At 49.2% G+C, this 23109-nt stretch overlaps 1 protein-coding gene across 1 annotated transcript in view; it reads right to left on the bottom strand.

The window, feature by feature from the left end:
* Positions 1-358: 358 nt before the first annotated feature.
* Positions 359-23109, bottom strand: part of YY1 (YY1 transcription factor) — a 30263-nt gene continuing 7512 nt past the window's right edge. Inside the window, exons 2-5 of the mRNA XM_045073652.1 lie at positions 12025-12187; positions 4187-4247; positions 2377-2535; positions 359-1538 (exon numbers count right to left, since the gene is read on the bottom strand). Of these exons, the coding sequence (XP_044929587.1) occupies positions 1356-1538; positions 2377-2535; positions 4187-4247; positions 12025-12187 (566 nt within the window). The 3' untranslated portion in view covers positions 359-1355. The remainder of the gene's footprint in view (positions 1539-2376; positions 2536-4186; positions 4248-12024; positions 12188-23109) is intronic.

Below are 23109 nucleotides of genomic sequence, written 5' to 3'. Positions count from 1 at the left end.
CTTCCCGCCAGACCAGCCAAGGACCTGCTGGGGCCGCCCTGAAGGCAGCCCGCGCCGGCAGGTGCCCTCGGGTCTCCTCCCCTCTGCTCGTGCCCATCCCGGGGACCGCTTACCTTGAGCGCACGCCCACGGGCCGGGGCGCAGCTGCTCCAGTCACTCTCTTGCTGGGGGTGGGAGGGGGGTGGGGAGGCTAAAATCAAAATCCTACCACCCACGGGGCCCGGTTTGGGGTACTCTGAGGTAGTTCCTTAACTCGGGGTGCCTGTCACCTACTCTCTCCCAGAATTTAGCACGCACAGGAAGTCCTGCAACCTCCATGCACCGCTGCCATCACAAGTCACTGTCGTTGAGTGCAAAATAAAGGAAACTTGAGTTGCTTTATTTAGCTTCCAATTTCTGGGAGGCTCGAGAATTATAATTATGCTGGACAACAAAAGGAAATAAGACTGTGCTTACAGATCTTTTTCTGCCGTATTCTTTCTGTAGGATTGCTGTTTTATTGTTGCCCTTTTCCGTTACATGGGGTGTACACATCAGGTGGTAAAAGGTACAATACATTCTACAGCTGAGCACCACTTTCTGTAACTGAACAGGCAAAGAAATTACACTGAACATCAGCATCTGGCAGTATTTTTCGGAAAAAAAAAAAGTGACTAAAATGGGTTTAAATTGATTAACACTATTAAATCACATCTAATATTTGATACTACATGATTCAATACAGCTATACGATACAATTATACAAAATGTGTTAACATCAAAGAATACAACCAAAATTAAGATAGCAAACAAAACCTATATAACTTTTTTTTTTACAGGAAAATACTTTTGAAGTATGCATGTAACTGCCCATTCTTTTAAAGAAAATCTACTGCAAGCAAAGTTATCAACCTCCAGAAAAATCACACATAGCATTACTAAGCATATCCCCAAAAAGTGTACAATATGCACACTTGGAAAATACAAAATTAAAAAAATTGTAAGCAACAGGTGAGCTTCATATTTATAAGAATGTGAAAAGAAGTCCCATTTTTAGCACTGTTGTATAAAGAATTGTCTTTTGATGCGAAGTTCATGAACTGTCCTCCTGTTGGGACCACACTTTACAAAAACACCGTGTTTTTGAAACGAGATTACAGAGCAAGATAGAGCATCTTAGCAATGTCATCTTATTAAAGTTTTTTTTTTTTTTTTTAATTTTTACTACTTTATCAAAACATGTCCCTTACGTGTGTAGGATTCATTTTTTAAAATTCTTTCCTAGAAACAATATACAAAGGAGGGGCATATTTATTCCCAATCACACTCCTGGAAGATGCTCCCCGGGGTCGAGAAGGGTCTTCTCCGTCTTCTTCTCACTGGTTGTTTTTGGCCTTAGCGTGTGTTAAGATGTGAGATTTCAGGTTAGTTGACTGAGCAAACTTCTTATTACAGCCGTCGAAGGGGCACACATAGGGCCTGTCTCCGGTATGGATTCGCACGTGCGTGCGCAAATTGAAGTCCAGTGAAAAGCGTTTCCCGCAGCCTTCGAATGTGCACTGTCGAGGAGAGACCAGAGACAACCCAACTCAGCAACCGTGATGGGGCCGAGAGGGCGGGCAGCGGGCGGCGGAGAGCAGCCGGCCTGGCTCGCCGCGCACCTCGTGCCCCTGGCTTCAGGGACATGCGCCAGGCCCATCCCAGGACAAGCGGGTGGGGAGCTCTAACTGCACGCGGGATCTCTCCGACACCCAGGCGCAGCCCTCACTGTTTAAACACGGGGTAAGAGAAGCACTTGCCAAAACAAACACCAAGAACCTCTCCTGGGCTCATGTTAAGGTCTCAGCACTGTGCGGGTGCTCCAGATAATAAAATACAGCTGAGCAGGAAGGTTTCTGGTGTCAAGTAGCCGAAAGAGCCCTGTGAAACGGGAGCTGCCCTGCCTGTCTGTCCCTGGAGACGGTTTCTAAAACGAGAGGAACGTCACTGCGCTGACTCCCCACGGTACCGTTTTGGAACTCTCCATCAATGAGTGATGCGGTGCCTTCCATCAACTACGGAAGACAAACTGCTTCCATCCCACAGTGAATGCACTGGAAATGCAGTTTCAGGCTTGCTCTTGAGCAATCCAGTTTTTCTGCTGATATGAAGTACACCCCCTTGACACCCCGATACACCGTGCCCCCCTCCAGGACCAGAGCAGCTGCGCACCGGGAAGGCAAGCGCCAGGGCAGCCCTTCCGGGTTCTCCAATGGGACACCGCTTCGGTTCCTCCCTTAAGAAGCACTGAGAGCCCCGCTGAGAGCCCCCCGGGTCTCCGGGTGTCCGTCTCCCCAGCGCCCGCAGCCCCGCCTCCACCTGCCAGCTGTGTGGGGAGGGGGAAGGGACCAGCTCTACCTGAAAGGGCTTCTCTCCAGTATGAACCAGTTGGTGTCGTTTTAGTTTCGAGCTCTCAACAAAAGCTTTGCCACACTCTGCACAGACGTGGACTCGGGGGCCGTGGGTGTGCAGGTGCTTCCGCATGGCAGAGTTGTCCCTGAACATCTTCGTGCAGCCCTTCGGACAGAGAGAGCAGCTCAGCGGTTCGCACTGCCAACTGTTACGAAGGCCCCAACCACGGGAAACAGCCTTCACCGACCCAAGAACGAAACCACCCCCCGACCCCCACTTCCATTCCTCAGCAGCACAGTAGAAATATTAAATGACTTAAGACAAAACCCAGACAGCTGGAAAAGATCTTCCCGTTAAATGCAAGCCCTTGTGTTACAGACCAGGAAACTGAGGCTCAGAGATGTCTTTAAGTAGACTTGCCCAAGGTCACACTGCTCAGAGGAGCCGAGCTGGGGCTAGAACCCAGCAGCCTGGCTTCCAGCCACACCACAGCTGCCTCAGCCAACTCTGTCCCCAGACCAAGTACCAGAAGCCCCGGCAAACCACGGGGCTGAAATGACAGCCGTCCACCACCGCCTTTGGTGGGCCCCAGACTCTGCGCCGCAAGAGCGGGCTGTCACTCTCCGTCGCACACTGTCCCCTCTTCTCTCTTTGCCTCCTTCCCCTTCACAGAGAAGAAGAGGGTCTCCAAGGAATGGCAACTACAGAAGAAACTGATTTTGTGAGACACTAGGAAAAGGAGCAGCACACGGACACCGGAGCGGGAGGCGTGGGGCGGGCGGGGGGCTCTCGGGACAAGCGCGGCCTGCCCGGTTTCCTCTGTAGCTGCTGTCCAGGGAGGAGCGGGCGGGGGACGGGCGGACAGCACAAGAGGAGGAGGGTTTCACAGGCACGAGGGAGAGGGAAGCTGCGGCTTTGGCACCTTGACCCCTAGGCTGTGTTTCCATTTAGCAAATGGAATTTTTTAAAAAATGTAATTTGGAAGTACAAGGAGAAGCTAGAAAGAGCACAGGCACTTAGGACCTAACTGTTTTCAAATGCTTCTTTATGTGTTGGCCCCCAGAGGAACTCATTTTATATCTCAAAATCGCTACACTAAGCGTGTCGAAAAACCACACAAAGATGCTGTGGGTGGTCGGTCACTCGACGGTCATCGCCGAATGAAACCCATTCTTCCTCAATTACTGATTTTCAAAAATTCTTTATCCCATGAAAACTTTCTGCCCACCTACATGATACTTCTTTTTCTGTTAGTTTTATACCCATCCAATTAAGTGTGAAACAGACCCAACCAACACTTCCAAGTACTTTTTAGGTGATCGTTTTCTTCGAAAGACACCGCATTTGAAAACAATTAGGCACCCCTATAAGTAACACGGAGTTAACAGGGAAAATAAAGAAAATCGTGAAGGGAATGTAGTTTTATGAGGCTTATTTTAGCAGCATCCAAATACTATCCAAATTTTCATAGTAAGTTTAGAGCCCCACAAAGGTCCAAGGGTGAGACAAAACCCAATGTCTTAAGACTGACTTGTTCATCATCCAAAAAGAAGAAATAAAACCCTAACATTGTGTATTTGATATACAGTAAGAGCAAAAACACTGGTGCCCTACAGCAGCCCCATTTTACAGTATTTAAATTTAAGTGGCCTTTACTGAACAAAACTTACATCACATATATAGCCTCTTGAATTTCAAAAACAAAGATTAGAGTTCCTCATTTAATTATCCAATGGAAATAACAGTGCAGATTGATTATGGGCTCTCTAGATCTTCATCGGCGTCTAACGAACACTTTTCCCCTAGCATTACTTACTTTATGAGGGCAAGCTATTGTTCTTGGAGCATCATCTTCTTTAATTTTTCTTGGCTTCATTCTTACCAAAAAGAAAAAAAAAAAAAAAGAAAAGAGAGAGAAAGAGAGATTTGTAGGAGTGGGTAGACTTATCTGGCATCAATCATATAGTCCCTAAAATGTTCTCCTTACAGATACAAACATCTACGGTTACAGTTTGTGTCCAGGAAGGAAGGGATACGACCGACCACACTCACTGGGTGCCCATGACTGGGGCGCGCCCGCCCCGGCTCACCAGACGCGGGTGCTGGTGCTCACAAAGCCCGAGTCGCGGCCATGGTCTCGCAGTGAGCGAGCTGGGGCAGCGCAGACCGGAAGTGAGGTCTGCGAGCTTCGTGGATCTGCTCTTTCCTCTAAGCCCTTTAAATAACACAAGACCACCAGCCCAAACCACAGAGGAGTCTCTTAGTGGGAGCAGAGCAAGGTGTCCACAAGCAGCTGCTGTGATAACAAAGACACCTTGTGAAAAGGAAGCAGCAGATGGGGGAGGGTCTTAAACACAGATCCTACAAAACTGCTTAAAAAAAAAAAAAAAGGAGGGTTCGTTTCATACTGACAGACGTTATCTTCGAGAGATAATTTTTTAAAAGGGTACAGAAGAGTCCTTGTAAACAGAAGATCATTTATATACATTATCTCCGGAAAGAAACATAGTAAATGAACTTGGCGTTGGTGTTTTGGGGAGGAGCCCCCAGGGACGGGTGGACAGGTGGGAACACCCCATGCCCTTCCCCACTGCTGAATTTCATCATGCTACTACTTACTTCTGATGCTGGGGGTAGGAGGGAGGTTACTGCTTTTCAAATAAGATTTTTTTTTTTTTTAAACGACAGAGATTTCTGGCCCTGCTTCGGGACGGGGGTATAACAGAGGAGTCCTGATCTTGCGGGCAGCAGAGCCCTGTGTGGCCTGCCCAGGGAGCTTTCTGACTTGGTAGCTTACCTACCTGCTATTTCCACTGAACCAACCTTTGGTCTTTTGTCAAAACTTTCTCTCCGAACACTCCCTACAGATCTGTGTGTGCTAGCGGGTGAGAGATTAAGAGCTCCTAGAGAAGCTAGAAAAGCAGATTTACATCTCCGAGACAGATGTTCCTTCTGTCCCACTGCCTGCCCCCTCACTGTCCTACGTGAGGCTGCAGTTCGCCAATGAGTCGCGAGGTCAGCAGTGCCTTACCAGTAAGAGCTAACTTACCAGCACTCTCTCCTCACAAAAGATTTCTGCGGTCATCTTTAAGTTAGCAAAGGCCCTAGCGCAAAGTCCTTCTTCACTCTTGAGCTGGGAAAAGGATGACCTGAAGATTTTGTTTTATAAAACCTGAACTGACAAAGTCATCTAGTTAAACTCTCCAACCCTGGAGGGGCTTTGTTGAACTAATTTATCTGGTGGCTGGAACTTACTGCTAAGGGGAGTCTGTTCAAAATTCTCCGAGTATTTCCAGCTTGCTATCTGCCCCCTTTCCAACCCGGCAAACACTCACTCTTTCTTCTACTTGGGGGATTACGCCATCAGTAAGCAAGTGTTTTCTAAATGCCTATGGCTATTGCATACAGAGCTTTGAACTTGCCTGTTATCTTAAACACCCGTAAACCCTGGAGCTGCTCTGAGCTCAGGAACTTAAGACAAAAATCTGGTGCCACTGCGCCACCTGGAGGTCAGAGCAGAGTTTGGAAAACAACAGTCACCCAAATGAATGGGTTCTACTCCAATCAAGTAAGAAAAAAGGGTATTATTAAGAACCAGGCTTCTGTCTTCCCAATGAGTAACATTTCCTCTTTTGATGATTACACGGAAATGCTCTGTCTCTCTTGGCTGCGGACATGGCTACGTGATCATGTCTGTCCAAATTCACAAGAGTGGCACTCACCTAAAAGAGGGTGAATTTTATTGTTTGAAAATTCTATTAATACACCAACTTTTTAAAATGCCCACTGGGTTGACAGGTAAGTGGCAAAGACAACCACTGCCTGCCCCACCCATCTGGGGCTCCAATGCGGGGTCCCTGTCAGTGTGGCACCTGCTGCAGTGGGACAGATGTGACCAGCCGACTCCCCACCCCCAAATTTTCTTAAATTTATTCCCAGGAATTTGTTTTTTTAAAAACCTTTTATCATGGAGATTTTCAAACATACACAAAATTAAAGGGCATGGTCCCCAAGTGCCATTAACCAAACACTCAATTTCTTAAATGTTATCATTAAGTGGGATTTTTCTTAAAATGTCCTTTGCAAAGTGTGGGGCCAGCACCCGTGGCAATGTAATTGATTTTAGAATGAAAGTTTAAAATGTATTTGGGCAAACACCCCTGGACACAAGAAGGAAATGAAAGGTTTAACTGCAGCTACTCTCAAGCTCCTTGGCAAAGCGGCCTTCCTCACCAGAGCGGCGAACGAGGCAGTGTGTGTTGGTGCCTTTATATATTCGAAGGCAAACGCTGAAAAGGTCATTTTCCAAAAACTAGATTCAAAGTCGGGGTTTTTTTTGGTGAGTAAAGACTAAAATTAATATCTTCGTGGCACCAACTTTTGTAGGCACCAACCTACAAAATAAAAAGAAGTATTTGAAATCCTAAAAAAGTCATTTTTGAAAAGACTAAAATAATATACTGGTACCTGGAACATCCCTTAAACCCGCCCAAACTATTCTGAATAACCAAGATCGGCGTTTTTCCTGGATACTTTACACAGGAGGCCACCAATGGCAGCGGGGGACATGGGGGCGGGCTTGACGCCAACTCCTACCAGATGCACGACCTTGAGCAAATCACTGCACTTCTCAGCCTCAGTTTCTCACTCTGTAAAAAGGTGGAATGCTACCAGCTTTGTAGCTGCCTAGACTCAAAGACAGCCTGTACGTGAAGCTCTCGGGGAATGACAGCTATTCTTATCCCCAGCTGTGGATTAAATGGGTCTAGCTAAAAATTAGTTCATGCCTTTAAAAAAAAAGGGCCAATCATATTTAACACCGAGAAGGTTCCAGTGCTCCAAGCCACCATTTCTAACTAAAGGGCTGAGAGATTAGAGGAAAATGGCCTAAGCTGAGCAGAAAGGCACCCTGGGCAGATTACCAGTGGTGTGGAGGCGCAAGGTGCCAACAAGGGGAGCGAGTGCACGCTCTGTGCGGCACGGCTGCTAGCCCTGGCTCTCCGCACACTGTAGGCGGGGGGCGGCGCCGGAGGGGCGGAGTGGGGGCAGCGCTGTAAAGGCTGGACTCTGGGACCAGAAGCCTGCAGGAGTCTCCTGGCACCGCTTCCAGCAAGGAGAAATCAGAGTTCTAAGTCAAAGCTTTAGGTTCCAGACACCGAGAGGGACCATTTTTGAAGCAAAGATTCTCAAACGAGGATAAGTCTGTCCCCGGCAGCCTGGAAGCCCCAAGGGGACCTGCGCTGGGGGACGGGGGTGGCCAGAAGCCCCAGCGAAACCCAGCTCCAGCTCTCCCCTCTGCAACCGCCAACTCCCCTTCCTTCCTGGTGCCGAGGAGAGCAGCGCCCCTGGACAAACCGGACTACTGCTAGACCAAGTACGTCCCAGGGAGGCAGCGCGCAGCCCTGCCACGTTCTTTCCGCCCCGCCACCCCGGCTCATCCTCGAGCTACTCCTGAGAAGTCTCAGGGCGGACGACAACAAAAATAACCGACTTGTGGCTGACCTAACCACTTTTAATTCTCATCTGGCCAGACCAGAAGTTTCCAAAGGGCTAACTACAGGTAACGGAAAAGGCAAAAAGGCTGCTCATTTAATCTGGAACAAGAACTTGCCAGGTCCCACCTACTGGCCACGTTCTGAAGTATTTAAAAAAGGACAGTCACCCCCCAATACCAGGACTTCTTACACTCGTGCCCCGCCCCGTAACTGATTTACTTACTCCTAACTGATTCTCTAGGCTCCGTGCGGCACGAATCTGAGCCATTCTTTGGTTAGTTCCAAGCCCAGTGCAGAAGCCCCTCACCCCAGCACACGGAGGAGAGGGAAAAGCAGCCAACACGCTACCCCAAGCCGACAGCTGAGCCAGGGGTACAGGAGGAAGAAGGAGGTTCTGTGCGTCTTTACAAGAGAAGACGGGGTCTGGCCCCCAGCAATCTGCAACTTGGTGCCTCTCTTGTCTTCAGCTTTCAGAGTCCCAGTCACCACGGCTAGGGACCCCGGAAAACCCTCTTGAGCGGCTGGTTCTACACATCCTCAAAATGCAAAGACTGAACAAGAGAGGCCATTCCAGGCTCCAGTCTCTCTCACCACCGCCACCGTCCAATTAGAGACGTGACAGTTTCCCGTGATCTGTTCTAGGGCTGGGGGGCCGAGGGCGGGGGACAACGGAGATGAGCAGGAGGGCAACCCTCCCCTTCACTTTGTGTACACTGTCGGGATGAGCGGGATCTCATTCCGTTCGGTGCACAAAAGGAAACCTTTGCAGAATGATCAGAAAAGACAACACACTACATTCAGATGATTATGGAAAGAGATCGCCTACTGTGGACCGTAACTGGGTGCTGGGATCACATTTCCTGCTCTGTGAGTCCAATGGAGCAGCTTCAGGACCAAGGAGAGACTTGCAGAATCAGGCCAACAAGTTCTCTGAACTTCAATGACCGTCAACTTTACGCCCACTTTTAGGCCACGGTTTATTAGCACTGCCTCTCTCTTCAGGGGGTTTCTGATTATCTTCCTTTTTACAAAACTCTTCTCCCAAACCACCAAGACCTTCTGGCTTCTTACTCATTCTGCGCGCTGCTGAATGAACTCGAGTTCTCCTGAACAAAGCCCCACAACTCACCGACTGTCTGTTCTCAACTGAATGGGTGTCCAGCCTGCGGCAGAGCTGCCCCCCTAATTTTCTGGTTCGCCAGATTCTTCAGGAAGGCTTCCTTTTGATGTGTGCCGTCGTCTCCCTGAAGTATTATCTTCCAGTAACCCCCTCAGACAGGGTAGGTGCGACATTAAACGAATCCTTAGGTGTCTACAATGGCCACTTTCCTGCCCTGTATTTGACCGGCAGCTCTGCTCGATCAAGAATGCTGTTTACAGGGGCGCCTGGGTGGCTCAGTGGGTTAAGCCACTGCCTTCGGCTCAGGTCATGATCTCAGAGTCCTGGGATCGAGTCCCACATCGGGCTCTCTGCTCAGCAGAGAGCCTGCTTCCCTCTCTCTCTCTCTGGCTGCCTCTCCATCTACTTGTGATTTCTCTCTGTCAAATTAATAAATAAAATCTTTAAAAAAAAAAAAAAGAATGCTGTTTACAGACACTCTCTCTTACAACTCTCAGAACCCGGCTCCACCGTCTGCTGATTATCCACTGTGGGTCAAGAAAGGTCTCATTCAGATCAGGTAGGGTTGAAGGCAGCCCTGAGGCAGGTGCAAGGCCACCTGGGAAACAAGCAGAAGCTTCTTTCTATTTGACAACAGTGACACGCACCCCCTGAGTGCAGGGCTGAAACCCCAGATCTTCTGTTCAGGAAACTGGGGATAAGCTTTCAGATCTGCTGCCTCAACTCAGCAGTGAGGGTGAACAACGCCAAGGGTCACCACACCTAGTCACCTCTGCTCACGACCCCCAGATTCCTGCTCTCTGCGAAATCCCGCCGCAGCCCTCTGCTCCTACGCTGAAATCACTCCGCAACAGTAACTCAGAGAAATGGGCCCCGTCCCTCTCCTGGACCTTCTGAGCAGGCCCTTGGCTTCTGTGATGCCGTACGTACTTAGGGCCCTAAGCCATCACGGCTTGTCTAAATGAGCCCCATGTCCTGCTGCTGGTTCCCTCAGCCACCGATCATAGGGTCTTACCCAGACTTTCCTCTCCAAAACCGCCCTCTCCACACCGTGGACGGCTGCGTCACTCTCAGCCGCAGCCACAGTGCAGAAGATGAGTTAGCCCTGACTTACCTCCTGAAACCTCCAAGTCCAACAGGGATGACTAACACCTAAACCCCAACAATGCCCACCCTGAGCCCCAAACCAGCACCACTCTTCCAATCTCACGCCGGCTGAGGCTTCGCAAGGCGCTGAGCTTCCATTCTAATTCCCCTCCTGGAGACACACAGCGGGGGTGGCTCTCCATCTCTCCCACCATCTCCTGACACCCTGATCTCATTTCTTCTTTCCGTCTGGCCACCGCAATCCTGGCTCAGGCCTTCAGGACCTCTCCCACTCGCGGTCTGTGCCCACGCCAACCCAGCCTGGAGAGAGCAGACATGTCATTCCCTCCACATCAACCCCTGATCACAGAGCCCTCTCTCTACTGCTCACACGGTGGACTCCAGCAGCAGTCCACCACGCACTAAAAACATCCACAGATGTGGCATCCAAATTCCCAGCCAAACCTACTTATTCTTCTCGGAGCGTACGCCGAGTGGGTGTGGAGCATCTCCCTTTCCACTGCGCTCATGCCACACTAGCATTAGGCCCACCATGGAACCCCCCCCCAATCCCCCTACCTCAGTGTTTTTCAGGGCTCAGGTCAGACGCCATCCCCTCTACAAGGCTTTCCTGGACTCCTATCTTCCATAGCTCTATCCGTGGGGACTGCAGCCTCTACCCTCGATAAACTCCAAAGACGTTAACAAGAGATGACTAACTTTAAAAACACATGACAATACTAAACACTGGCATGCAATTCGACTCAATCTGCCCCAAAACTCAAACCTCACTGTTAATTCTATCTACAGATTCCATTTTTATTTGTACGGGGGGGTGGGGGGGATGGAGTTACATAGCATACCCGTACTTAAAATACGAAAGCCAACAAAAGCTGGGAGACACAATGTCACGAACAAAAGGACAGAAGCCTTAACACTTTTGTTCAGCCGTGGTCAATGAGAAATAAGTTCAGGTGCAGTTTCCCTACGGCCGCAGTCTCACAGGATGGAGAAAAGAGCACAAACCCCTTTATTATAACACCCCTGGCTCTGACACCCGTCTGACACTTGGAGAAACTGAGGCTCCAAATGGCAGGAGGTCACCCACCTTGTTTTTTTCTCTGGCAGGGCACACTCCAGGGCCTCCAGTCTTATCTACTCCACTCTGCTCGCAAGAGAAAGACAGACAAGGGCGCCCCTGCTCTGTTTCTGGATGGGTGGGATCACAAAGAGATCTCTCTTCCTCCTCCTGCCCTCGCCCAAACGTCCTGGCTATTCCAGGCTCCGTGCAACCTCGGGGCGGGCCACAAACTTATCCGTCTGCCCCAGAGTTGATGAGTTCATTTCACATTTTATTTAAAATGGTCTCTGAGTGTGTTCTCACGTCCTTGTAGAAACTGCCCAACAGTGCTGGGGAACAAATACTACAAAAGGGGAGAGAGGCTTCTGCGGGAGCCCTGCCCGCTTCAGGCAGACACGCCTCCAGACCTTCCTGACTGCCCACCTTGGTCGGTCACAGGGAGCCCCCACCATAAATATTTGATCTCTTCCTGTCATGCCTGCTTCAGTGAACCAAACCCCAGGAGCGTAACTGATGACACGCTGGAAAAGGATCTGATGATCCGCAGCTTGCTCTAGCTCACAAGGCGTCCAGCTGGTGTGAGGACCCATATTTCCAATCAACCTCTGTGCAATTTTATGTATTCACAAGCAATTAGGAGCTATGGAATTAAGAAGCATTTGCCTCACCTTACTGTCTGCAAGGATCTAAAATGGGGCCACACACATCACTAGCAGAGTTACCCCCACAAACAAAACGAACTGCTTTTGTTTTCCCAAGTTTCCCTGGACTAAGACTACCAGCCACCACTGTAACTTACGCACAAGGAACACAGCTGCCGACTCTCAAGTACTTTCTATAATTAGAGAGAAAGGAAAGTTCTGAGGGCTTACCTAGCGAATTCTGCCAGTTGTTTGGGGTCTGAGAGGTCAATGCCAGGTATCCCTCCAGGAGGAAGCTTCTTCCCTGTCATATACTCTGAATAATCAGGAGGGGAGTTCTCTCCAATGATCTGCTCTTCAACCACTGTCTCATGGTCAATATCTTTTTTTTCATCTGAAACACACCATAAGATTGATTATTTTAGTGGACGAAAAATGTGTATTGGGCAAATACATTCTAAGAACTATGAAAAGTGCTTTCATTAGCAGCTCCGGGAGCGGTGATTTAGAGCTGCTAGCCCAACTTCTTAACCACCCAGTCTTTCTCCTCAGTCTCCTGAAATCCTGGTTCTGCTTCAAGGTCACCAATATCCGCGATGCCCAACCAGCAGACCTTTGCGCTCGTGCTCCTCAGCCTGGCGGCAATGTTCCCCACTCTGACGCGGCGGTCACTTGCCTGGTTCGGCTCCCACTTCTTGAACTGCTCCTTGTCAAGCTTCCTTTCTCCTCCTCCCACCACTCCCCAAGAGTTCTGCTTTCTGTCCACCCACACATCCCGTTAGCGACACAGCGATGTGGACCCGAGTCTGATGCCCTGCTTCCGCCCTGCAGCCTTCCCTCTCGCGGCTCTCCCCTCCCGCTCTGCAGCCCTTTCAGCTCTTCACGCTGATCCCAGGACCCGGATGCAGGCAAGTTACATACAATCACAGCAATGTGATTTTCATTGGCCCCTCCCACTAGACAGCACGTGCCACGAGGACAGGAGTACTTGTCAGTTTCGATCCCCAGGTATCCCCAGAGCCTGGCGCAGTCCGCACAGAACTGGCCCTCAACAGTCGTGTGTTCAAGGAATGCAGGACATCTCTACTTGTACGACTACTGTCACAAATCCAACAGGCTAAAAAAAAGGAATATGGATCCCCGTAATTCATCTCCTACATCCCAAACACCAAATCCTATTGGTTTTTATTTTTTTTAAGATTTTATGTATTTATTCGACAGAGAGAGATCACAAGTAGGCAGAGAGGCAGGCAGAGAGAGAGAGAGAGGAGGAAGCAGGCTCCCCACCAAGGAGAGAGCCCGATGCGGGACTCGATCCCAGGACCCTGGGACCATGACCTGAGCCGAAGGCAGAGGCTTTAACCCTCTGAGCCACCCAGGCGCCCCTCCTATTGGTTTTTAGAAGGTCTTCGCCCTTTGTCCCACGGCCATCAAGTTAGCTCTTACTATCTCATACCTCAACGACTAACATAATTTTTTTAACTTATCTTCCCCATTCTGTTCTCTGCCATAATGATGCTATAAAGGATCAACTGATACAGAAAATGCAGCTGATGTATTTCCACCTTGTACGAACCCTTCAGAAGTGTAAATTACACTTGGCCTCCTGGGCCCCCTGTGCCTGGGTCCCGTGTACACAGCTAGCCGGGCCTTCCATTTCTCCTAGGCAGGAGCCCTCCACAACACAACCAGGCCATGCTCCGCCCAGGGCTTGTTGACTCTACTGCTCTGGCCTCAGCTTCTTACCTTTACCTTGAACCTACGTTAGGTCTTGATAACGACACTGACAAACTCTAAATCATGCTGTTCTGAATTTTTGCTGGCCTCGCCTCTTACGCTGGGGTCGAGCGCCCAGAGGCCCAAACCGGTTGGTCTGCAACTATGTTGTGCTGAAAGCAGAAAATAAAGACACTCCAAAGTGTTCCCTGCTGACTGAAACGTCCTGCTTCTCCATGAAAATGTTTCACAAACAGTGAAGTGAAAATTGGCTTGTTCAATTCTCACCCCTCCATCAGAGTTTAAAAAAAAAAAACAAAAAACCAACAAACAAGACTAAAGGGGCGTCCGGGAGGCTCAGTCAGTCAGTTAAAGCAGTTGACTCTTGATTTCGTCTCAGGCCATGATCTGAGGGTATCAAACCCCGCATGGGGCTCCGTGCTGAGTGCGAAGTGTGCTGGACATGCTTTCTCCCACTCCGCCTCGGCCCCCATGTGCACATGCTCTCTCTCCCTAAAATAAATCTTAAGACAAAAACAAAACACAAGACCAAACCAAACCCTACAAGAGACATCACTATCAAAATATGATGTCTAGCTGCTTATTATCAGGTTCTCTGACATCAGGGTACAACGCAAGTTAAAGACAAAATGTTGGGGTGTCTGGGTGGCACAGTCAGTTAAGCCTCTGACTCCGAGTTTCAGCTCAGGTCTCAGGGTTGTGAGACTGAGCCCCGTGTCGTCGGGCTCCGCACTCAGCACGCAGCCCCGCCAAGTAGGTTCATTTGATTCAAGCGGTCACTATGTTCAATCACTCAGATGAAAAACAAAGAACAGGATACTTTTTCTTTTTTAAAGATTTTATTTATTTGACAGACAGAGATCACAAGTAGGCAGAGAGGCAGGCAGAGAGAGGGGTAAGCAGGCTCCCTGCTGAGCAGAGAGCCCGATGGACTCTGAGACCTCTGAGACCCAGGGCGCCCTGAGACCATGACCTGAGCCGAAGGCAGAGGCTTATTAACCCACTGAGCCCCCCCCGGCGCCCCGGGCATACGATACTTTTACATTATAAATGTCTCTCTCCCACCACTCACTTATTTTTCAAAAATTTTAAGTCATCCCCTACACATACGTAGGGTTGACCCTGAGATCAAGCGTCGCCCGCTCCACCAGCTGAGCCATCCAGGACTGCCCCCTCATTCTGGAAAACGTTACACGTCTCTGCCAGGAATCAGAGGGCAGCAGCATCGCACTGAAAGGTTACTCGACAGGCGGTTTTCATTACCGCGCACAGCCCCCGAGAGGCGGGCAAACTCGCAAGTCCACCCGGCACAGGAGAAAGCGGAGGCCCAGACAGGCCGGTGCAGCTCGCTCTGGGCTAATAACTAGTCAGCCGGGGGCCTCGTGAACACAGGAAGCCTCCCTGCCGGCCCCGGGTCCTTCGCTGTCAAGCCCAGCGGCCTTCAGTTCTGAGCTAGAACCATCTCTACATGCCGGTAACCTCCGTACGGACGGCGCAGCCCAAGGGAACAGCCAGATCATTCACGAAGGGCAGGAAACGTGGTTAGCGATCCTAAGTGACAAAGCCAGGACTCTGCACTGTAACCAGGTTTTCTCTCGGGGTTTTCTCACCCTCCAGCCTTCCCCGAGGAGCAACTACCACCACTCGCCTTTCAGGTGCTCCAGAAACGCTCGGGCGGGCAGGAGAGCTGTGTTTCCGCCCTGACTTTGGGTACTTCCAACAGAAGAATGGAAGCAAGGCAGAGGGCCCCTACCGCTGCGAGGAAGCTGTGATGAGAACCACGTCTCCGGTAAGCTGGGACACATGCCGGGACACATTCCGGGATTACCGACTCAGACTAGGGGCGCCACCAGCTGCCTTCGGCTCAGTCATGATCCCAAGGTGCTGGATCGAGCCCCGAAGGGGGCTCCCTGCTCTGCGGGGAGACTGCTTCTCCCCCTTCGGCTCCCCCTGCTTGTGCTCCCTCTCTCGCTGCATCTCTCTCTGTCAAATAAATGAATAAAACGTTTAAAAAGAAAGAAAAAGGGATCACAGGCTAGCTCACACTCCCTGCACAGTTCAACGCCTATTAACCGAGGGTCTCCTTATCTGGCACTGTTCCAAGTCCCCCGAAACAAAACAAAGCCTCTGCCCTCAAAGAACTTTTATTCTAGTGGGCGAAGCCGTCTTAGCTCAGGCTGCTCTAACAAAATACCACAGACAGGGGGCTTCGAAAAGAACTTACCCCTGATGGTCTTGCAGACTAAGATGCCCTCCGATTCAGTTCCCGGTGAAGGCGCGCTACCCTGGCTTGTCAGAGAGCCTTCTTGCTGCGCCCCTCCATGGCGGGGAGACGGATCGGATCGTCATCTCTGTCTCTTTTTACCTCAAAGGGCACTAATCCCACCAGGAGGGCTCCACCCTCCTCACCAGATTACTTCCCAAAGGCCCCACTGTCAAATACCTTTGCGCCGGAGACCGGGACTTTAGCTCATGAATTCTGGGGAGACAGAAACAAGGCGAAAGAGGAAATGCTTCCTGAGGCTTGAGACTCAGCTCTCAGACCCAACGCTCAACAGCGCCCGGCGCCCGGACGCCGACGCCAGCACGAACTGGAAGCCGTGTATGGAGTGAGTCTAAGCAGACACCGACAAGTTTTACGATCCCCAAGTACTGCCAGTGGGCCCGACCCAGCCTGACAGCCTTCCCACCACCACTTACGGTTTCCTTTCTATTATTTTATCTTTTATTTACACACACGCACGCACACACAGAAAATCTCAAGCAGTCTCGACACCCAGCACAGAGCTGACGTGGGGCTAGATGTCCTAACCCTGAGATCATGGCCTGAGCTGAAATCAAGAGCTGGACACAACGTAACGAGCCGCCCAGGTGCCCCCTCCTTTCTACAGTTTAAACAAATGTTGGTTAAGCAGACATGAACATAACAGTTATCATTTCAACCATCTGTGAAATGTCCAAACCAGTGGCATCAGGTACACTCACAATGCTGTATACCCATCACGACCATCTATACTCGAGACTCCTTGTCCCCAACAGATACCCGGTACCCACTGCACACCTGCCCCGCCCCCGGTGGCCTCTATTCTACTTCCTCTTTCTATAAATCTGTCTACTCTAGGTACCTTTTTTTTTTTTTAAGGATTTTATTTATTTATTTGACAGAGATCACAAGTAGGCAGAGAGGCAGGTGTGGGGGGACAGGCTCCCCGCTGAGCAGAGAGCCTGGTGTGGGGCTCGATCCCAGGACCCTGGTATCACGACCTGAGCCAAAGACAGAAGCTTTAACCCACTGAGCCACCCAAACGCCCCTCTAGGTACCTTTTATAAATGGAATCAAACAGTATTGGTCCTTCTGTGTCTGGCTGACCACATGTCTTCAAGGTCCACCCATGTACTAGCATGTACAAAACTTCATTCTTTTTCACATTTGAATAATATATTTTTTTAAAGATTTTATTTATTTATTTGACAGACAGAGATCACAAGTAGGCAGAGAGGCAGGCAGAGAGAGAGAGGGTGAAACAGGCTCCCTGCTGAGCAGAGAGACCGATGTGGGGCTCGATCCTAGGACCCTGAGATCATGACCTGAGCTGAAGGCAGAGGCTTAACCCACTGAGCCACCCAGGCGCCTCGCTGAATAATATTCTTGTATGGACATACCACATTTTGTTTATCCACTCATCCACTGATAGACACAGGAGCTGCTTCCCCCTTCTGGCTGCTGTGAATCATGCTATTATGGACAATGGTGTGCACATATGCCACCTACTGTTAGAAACAGCTTTACTGAAGCACAGCCATGCTTGTTTGTTCACATGTTACCTTTGGCTACTTTCCTGCTGCAATAACACTGGCACTGATTAGGTGCTTTAGGATAGACTATGAAACCTGTATCATTACTATTTAGGCCTTTACAGAAAAAAAGTTTATTGACCTCTCACCTACATGATGGAATTTTACTTAGAAAACAGGATTTAAAACTCTAGTGGAGATTTTTCTAGTGAAACAGGAACAACAGTGAGATTACCCAATGATGGGATTTACTTCCAAAAGAGACATCAACCTGTCTTTAAAACAGGTTAGCCTGGGTGGCTCAGTTGGTTGGACGACTACCTTCGGCTCAGGTGATAATCCCGGGGTCCGAGGATCCAGTCCCGCATCAGGCTCTCCGCTCCACGGGGAGTCTGCTTCTCCCTCTGACTTTCTCCTTGCTCATGCTCTCTCTCACTGTCTCTCTCTCAAATAAATAAATAAAATCTTAAAACAAAACAAAAAAATAGGTTAGAGAGGGGCACCTGGGTGGCTCAGTGGGTTAAGCCTCTGCCTTCGGCTCAGGTCATGATCTCAGGGTCCTGGGATCGAGTCCCACATCGGGCTCTCTGCTCAGCAGGGTGCCTGCTTCCTCCTCTCTCTCTGCCTGCCTCTCTGCCTACTTGTGATCTCTCTCTGTCAAATAAATAAAATCTTTAAAAAAAAAAAAAAAAAAAAAAAAAAAAAAAAAAAAAAAAGAAAACAGGATTTAAAACTCTAGTGGAGATTTTTCTAGTGAAACAGGAACAGTGAGATTACCCAATGATGGGATTTACTTCCAAAAGAGACATCAACCTGTCTTTAAAACAGGTTAGCCTGGGTGGCTCAGTTGGTTGGACGACTACCTTCGGCTCAGGTGATAATCCCGGGGTCCGAGGATCCAGTCCCGCATCAGGCTCTCCGCTCCACGGGGAGTCTGCTTCTCCCTCTGACTTTCTCCTTGCTCATGCTCTCTCTCACTGTCTCTCTCTCAAATAAATAAATAAAATCTTAAAACAAAACAAAAAAATAGGTTAGAGAGGGGCACCTGGGTGGCTCAGTGGGTTAAGCCTCTGCCTTCGGCTCGGGTCATGATCTCAGAGTCCTGGGATCGAGCCGCGCATCGGGCTCTCTGCTCAGCAGGGAACCTGTTTCTCCCTCTCTCTCTGCCTACTTGTGGTCTCTGTCTGTCAACTAAATAAAATCTTAAATAAATAAATAATAAAACAGGTTAGAGGGGCCCCTGGGTGGCTCAGTGGGTTGAGCTTCTGCCTTCAGCTCAGGTCTTAATCTCAGGGTCCTGGGATCGAGCCCCGAGTCAGGCTCTCTGCTCAGTGGAGAGCCCGCTTCCTCCTCTCTCTCTGCCTGCCTCTGTCAAATGAATAAATAAAATCTTTAAAAAAAATAAAGTAAAATAAAACAGGTCAGATTTGAGTCCTATTTTGGAGGAGGACTACACAAGTCCGGGTAATAAACGAGAGGGGGTACGGTGGGAGGAAAAGGAGGTTAACTATGCCTTCTAAGTTTCTGGGTTGCACTTCTGGGGGGAGGTCATGGGCCAAGCAGGAGAGTAAGGGGCAAAGAGACCACGTGCGGCAGAGGACCTGGAGACACCTTGTGGACAGACAGACCTCAAGGAGGTACTTGGATATGCAAGTGTGGGGACAAAAGAAATTGAGGCTCAAGAGAAATTCAGACATCACTGGCACATGGCCTCTATTCAAAGCCAGAGAGATAAATGGTATCTACTGAAAAAAATATATAGACAGAGAGGAGAGGGTGCAGAATGAGCACCTGGGTAACGGCAACCCTGAGGGAGACCGCAAAGAAAAGTCTAGATGCTCTGCCTCATGAGTACTGAACTCAGTGACTTACCAAGTGAAAGTGATGCACAGTTGAGGCCGTCCGTCCTGAGTACAGACAATAACCACATGGTCTGTACGTAAAACCAAAATAAAACTGATTAAAGACAATCTGATTCGGATGACCACCACACACACACACCTACACTTCTGAACATGATCCAATACTCTTGCCTTAAAAAAACTTTTGTTGGGTCTTTCTAGATAATTGCCGTGTGCTTTCATAATATGTATTTCAACTTCACATTACCACTTCTGTTACTTATTCCTTCATAAACCGCGTATGCCACGGAAGTTCAGAGTGAACTCTTTGAAGACCAGCACCAGAAATCATCAAAAGGGTCAATAACTACTCAACAACAGGGCGCCTGGGTGGCTCAGTGGGTTAAGCCGCTGCCTTCGGCTCAGGTCATGATCTCAGGGTCCTGGGATCGAGTCCCGCATCGGGCTCTCTGCTTGGCGGGGAGCCTGCTTCCCTCTCTCTCTGTCAAATAAATAAATCTTTTAAAAAAATAAAAATAAAAATAAAAAAAATAACTACTCAACAATACAATGTCAGGAAATAAACTATTTATATAAATAGAAATCATATTTTGAAGAAAGCTGCTTGAGAAATGACAAAAGATGTTTGGTTTTATGGTCAGAGAAATTAAAGACAATGTTTGCCATCTTCTAGTTTTTTTTTTTTAAGATTTTATTTATTTATTTGACAAAGACACAGCAAGAGAGGATCACAAGCAGGGGGAGTGGGAGGGAGAAACAGGCTTCCCACCCAGCAGGGAGCCCGATGCCAGGCTCCATCCCAGGACTCCAGGATCATGACCAGAGCAAAAGGCAGATGCTTAAAGACTAAGCCCCCTAGGTTCTAAGAAAACATTTTTTTTTTTTAAGATTTTATTTATTTATTTGACAGAGAGAAATCACAAGTAGGCAGAGAGGCAGGCAGAGAGAGAGAGAGAGGGAAGCAGGCTCCCTGCTGAGCAGAGAGCCTGATACAGGACTCGATCCCAGGACCCTGAGATCATGACCTGAGCTGAAGGCAAAGGCTTAACCCACTGAGCCACCCAAGCGCCCCTAAGAAAACATTTTAATGAGAACTTCTCATCAAACCTGGATCAGGTGATTCCAGTACTCACTAACACTGGCTAAAAGCAGACCACCTACAACAACCAGACCAAAGTAAAATGGCCTTAGCTGGAAGATATGGAAAAACAAAATCTAGCCAGTGCCACCTATAAATGGGGCACACATTTTGTATTCAAATGGTTCGGAGGCAGGGGATCCTCTTTCTGCCAACCGCAGGTGCCCTCCGCTACCTCCCGTGCTCCCTGAGTCCTTCCCTCGCTAGTCTCCTCACAGAAGCAGTTCACCATTTCCCACCATCACAAGGGTGAGTGCAGCACTCTAACGTAGTTTAAGAGGAAAACCATTCACTTAACTTTTATTACAGCATATGTTTGTAATCGTTCTATTATTATCGTTAATCAGCAATTTTTTTAAGGTTTTATTTATGGGGGCGGTTAGGAGCAGAGGGAGAGGGAGAAGCAGACGCCCCATGAGCAAGAAGCTGGCCACAGGCTTGATCCCAGGACCCTGAGATCATGACCTGAGCCGAAGACAGAGGCTTTAACCCACTGAGCCACCCAGTTGCCCCTCAGCAGTTATGTTTTGTTTTGTTTCGTTTTTTTCCAATTTTTATTTATTTGTCGGAGAGCACACAGGCAGGCAGAGTGGCAGGCGAAGGCAGACGGTGAAGCAGGATCCCCACTGAGCAGGGGGCCCGATGTGGAACTCGATCCCAGGACACTGGGATCACAACGGCTGCCTAACCGACTGAGCCACTCAGGCATCCCTCAGCAGTTAAGTTTTAAGTGGGTGTGGTGCCAGGCCTCTACCGGGGTCTTGGAGCGCACCCCCACAGATTAAGGAGGGGCTCCTGTATAAACAAGCCCGTCCTATCCCCACCTCTCAACTATTCTGCTCACGTCTTCATTACCGAAGCCAGCCTCATTCTCAGCCTGGTTTGAGAGGCAAAGCAGAGACTCAGAAGAACTTCGGTCAAAAAGATAGTGATGGGGGGGGGGGGCACCCGCATGGCTCGGTCAGTTAAGCAGCTGCCTTTGGCTCACGTCATGATCCCAGGGTCCTGGGATCGAATCCCGCACTGGGCTCCCCATAAGCAAGGACCCTGCTTCTCTTTCTCAGTCTCTGCCTGCCACTCTGCCTGCTTGTGTGCTCGCTCGCTGTCAAAAAAAAAAAAGGCAATGGGACACCTGGCTGGCTCAGCTGGCAAAACATGTGAGTCTGGATCTTGGGGCCATGAGTTCGAGCTCCACATGGGGGAGGAGGACTGTACTTTAAATAAGTAAATAATCTTTGAATAAAGACTCAAATATATTTTTAAAAAGAGAGAGAGAGGGAGAGGATTAAACTAAATGGAAAGGCTGGACACTCTAACAGGTCCATGAAGAGGTTTAAAAAGTGGTCTGACCTGCCCTCCCCAGCCCTACCAAAGCAGCAGCCCTCTGGCCCTGTTCCTCAACGTGGGAGAAAAGGTATCAGGTAACACGGCGACACCTTCCCCTCTGCCCACCTCTCACCCCGCACCCCTGGATCCACTGCTCTCCAAAGCCCAGACCTCCTTCCTTCAAGAGGTCTTTCACTTGTCAGTGAACCTTGCTTGGTTTCTTCGTTTCTTATAAAAGAGAAGACCACCGGTAAGGCTGAAGCCCGAGAATGCTTTACAGGGCAGCCTCGGCATCTAGGAACACAGGGAGGAGAGAGCCAGACCCCTCTGTTCCACTCTCCCCACCCTCCTGGGCTTAAGGGGAACAGCAGGTCCCACACTTAACGGTTGTGAAAGAATGCTCGACTTCTGTCGGGGGAGAGGAAGCATGGAAAGGACATGGAAATTCGGAGTCACATTCCATTAGGTTACATTTTCAGTCTTTGGCTCTTCTAAGACACCACATGAAATTCTGGACACCACACCGGCTGAAATCTGCACTGTGACCCGGTGATCCCCTTCATATAGAAGCAGTTTACCTAAGAATTCAGTCCTCAGAAAAGCTTGATTTCCCTACACGTTGTTCTCATCTTAGCTAGAATCTGTTATCAGTAGTAGGCTTTCCTTTTTTATCTCAACTGCCAGGAAACTCAAGAGGGTTGACCTTCACACTTCCTTTTTTCTTGTGATCCCGATCTTCTATTTTCACCAACTCCCGTATTTATTTACCAACTACTTACTTATATGGGTTGGCTAGATTTTGTTCCCCCACACCTTTCATCTTAGGCGATCAGCTAAGATCTGACCTTTCTGGGAGACTTAGGGCAAAAACAACATCACCAACTCACCACTGCCCTCACCCCCCCAAACCTTCACTGGGGAAACCTTGGCGGGGGCCGGGGGGGCACCGCTAACTATTTGAGATTCATTGCTAAGCAACAGGTAGAAATCAGTCAAAGGCTGTTTCCATGTTTCCCCACTAACAGAGACCTTAGGACAAGATACTATCATTTACTGAGTACCTGCTTCAGGCTAGTAACTGTCCTATCCCTGACGCAGACAAAACCTCAAAGACACGAACTTCATGCGTCTGGCTTAAGAAACAAGCCTTAGAAGTGCCAAGTCATGTACCTGAAGAAACGCAGTTAAGTGGCCGATCTAAGATTTGAAACTAGGATCGACTGTGTAGCCCATGCCTTTCCTAAAAAGGGAACACTCCTGCACACCCTCTCCTCACCCTATAGACTTCTTCCCACCTATGCGGTCCGGCAGGAGGGTGGTACTCGGGTCACTAGGCTGCGATTCTGCCTTACTGCATAATTTCCATGTGCTGATCGTTCACCCAGTTACGGACCGAGAATCTTCTAAATGCCTAGTGCCATCCTAAGGCTGAGGGTCACAAGCCCACAACTTACTCCC

This window comes from Mustela putorius, unplaced genomic scaffold (genome assembly GCF_011764305.1).
Source record: "Mustela putorius furo isolate JIRA1106 unplaced genomic scaffold, ASM1176430v1.1 tig00000129_pilon_pilon_pilon, whole genome shotgun sequence".
NCBI classification, from domain to species: domain Eukaryota; kingdom Metazoa; phylum Chordata; class Mammalia; order Carnivora; family Mustelidae; genus Mustela; species Mustela putorius.
The sequence above is the reverse complement of the archived record's forward strand: the minus strand, read 5'-3'. Positions and strand labels throughout refer to the sequence as shown.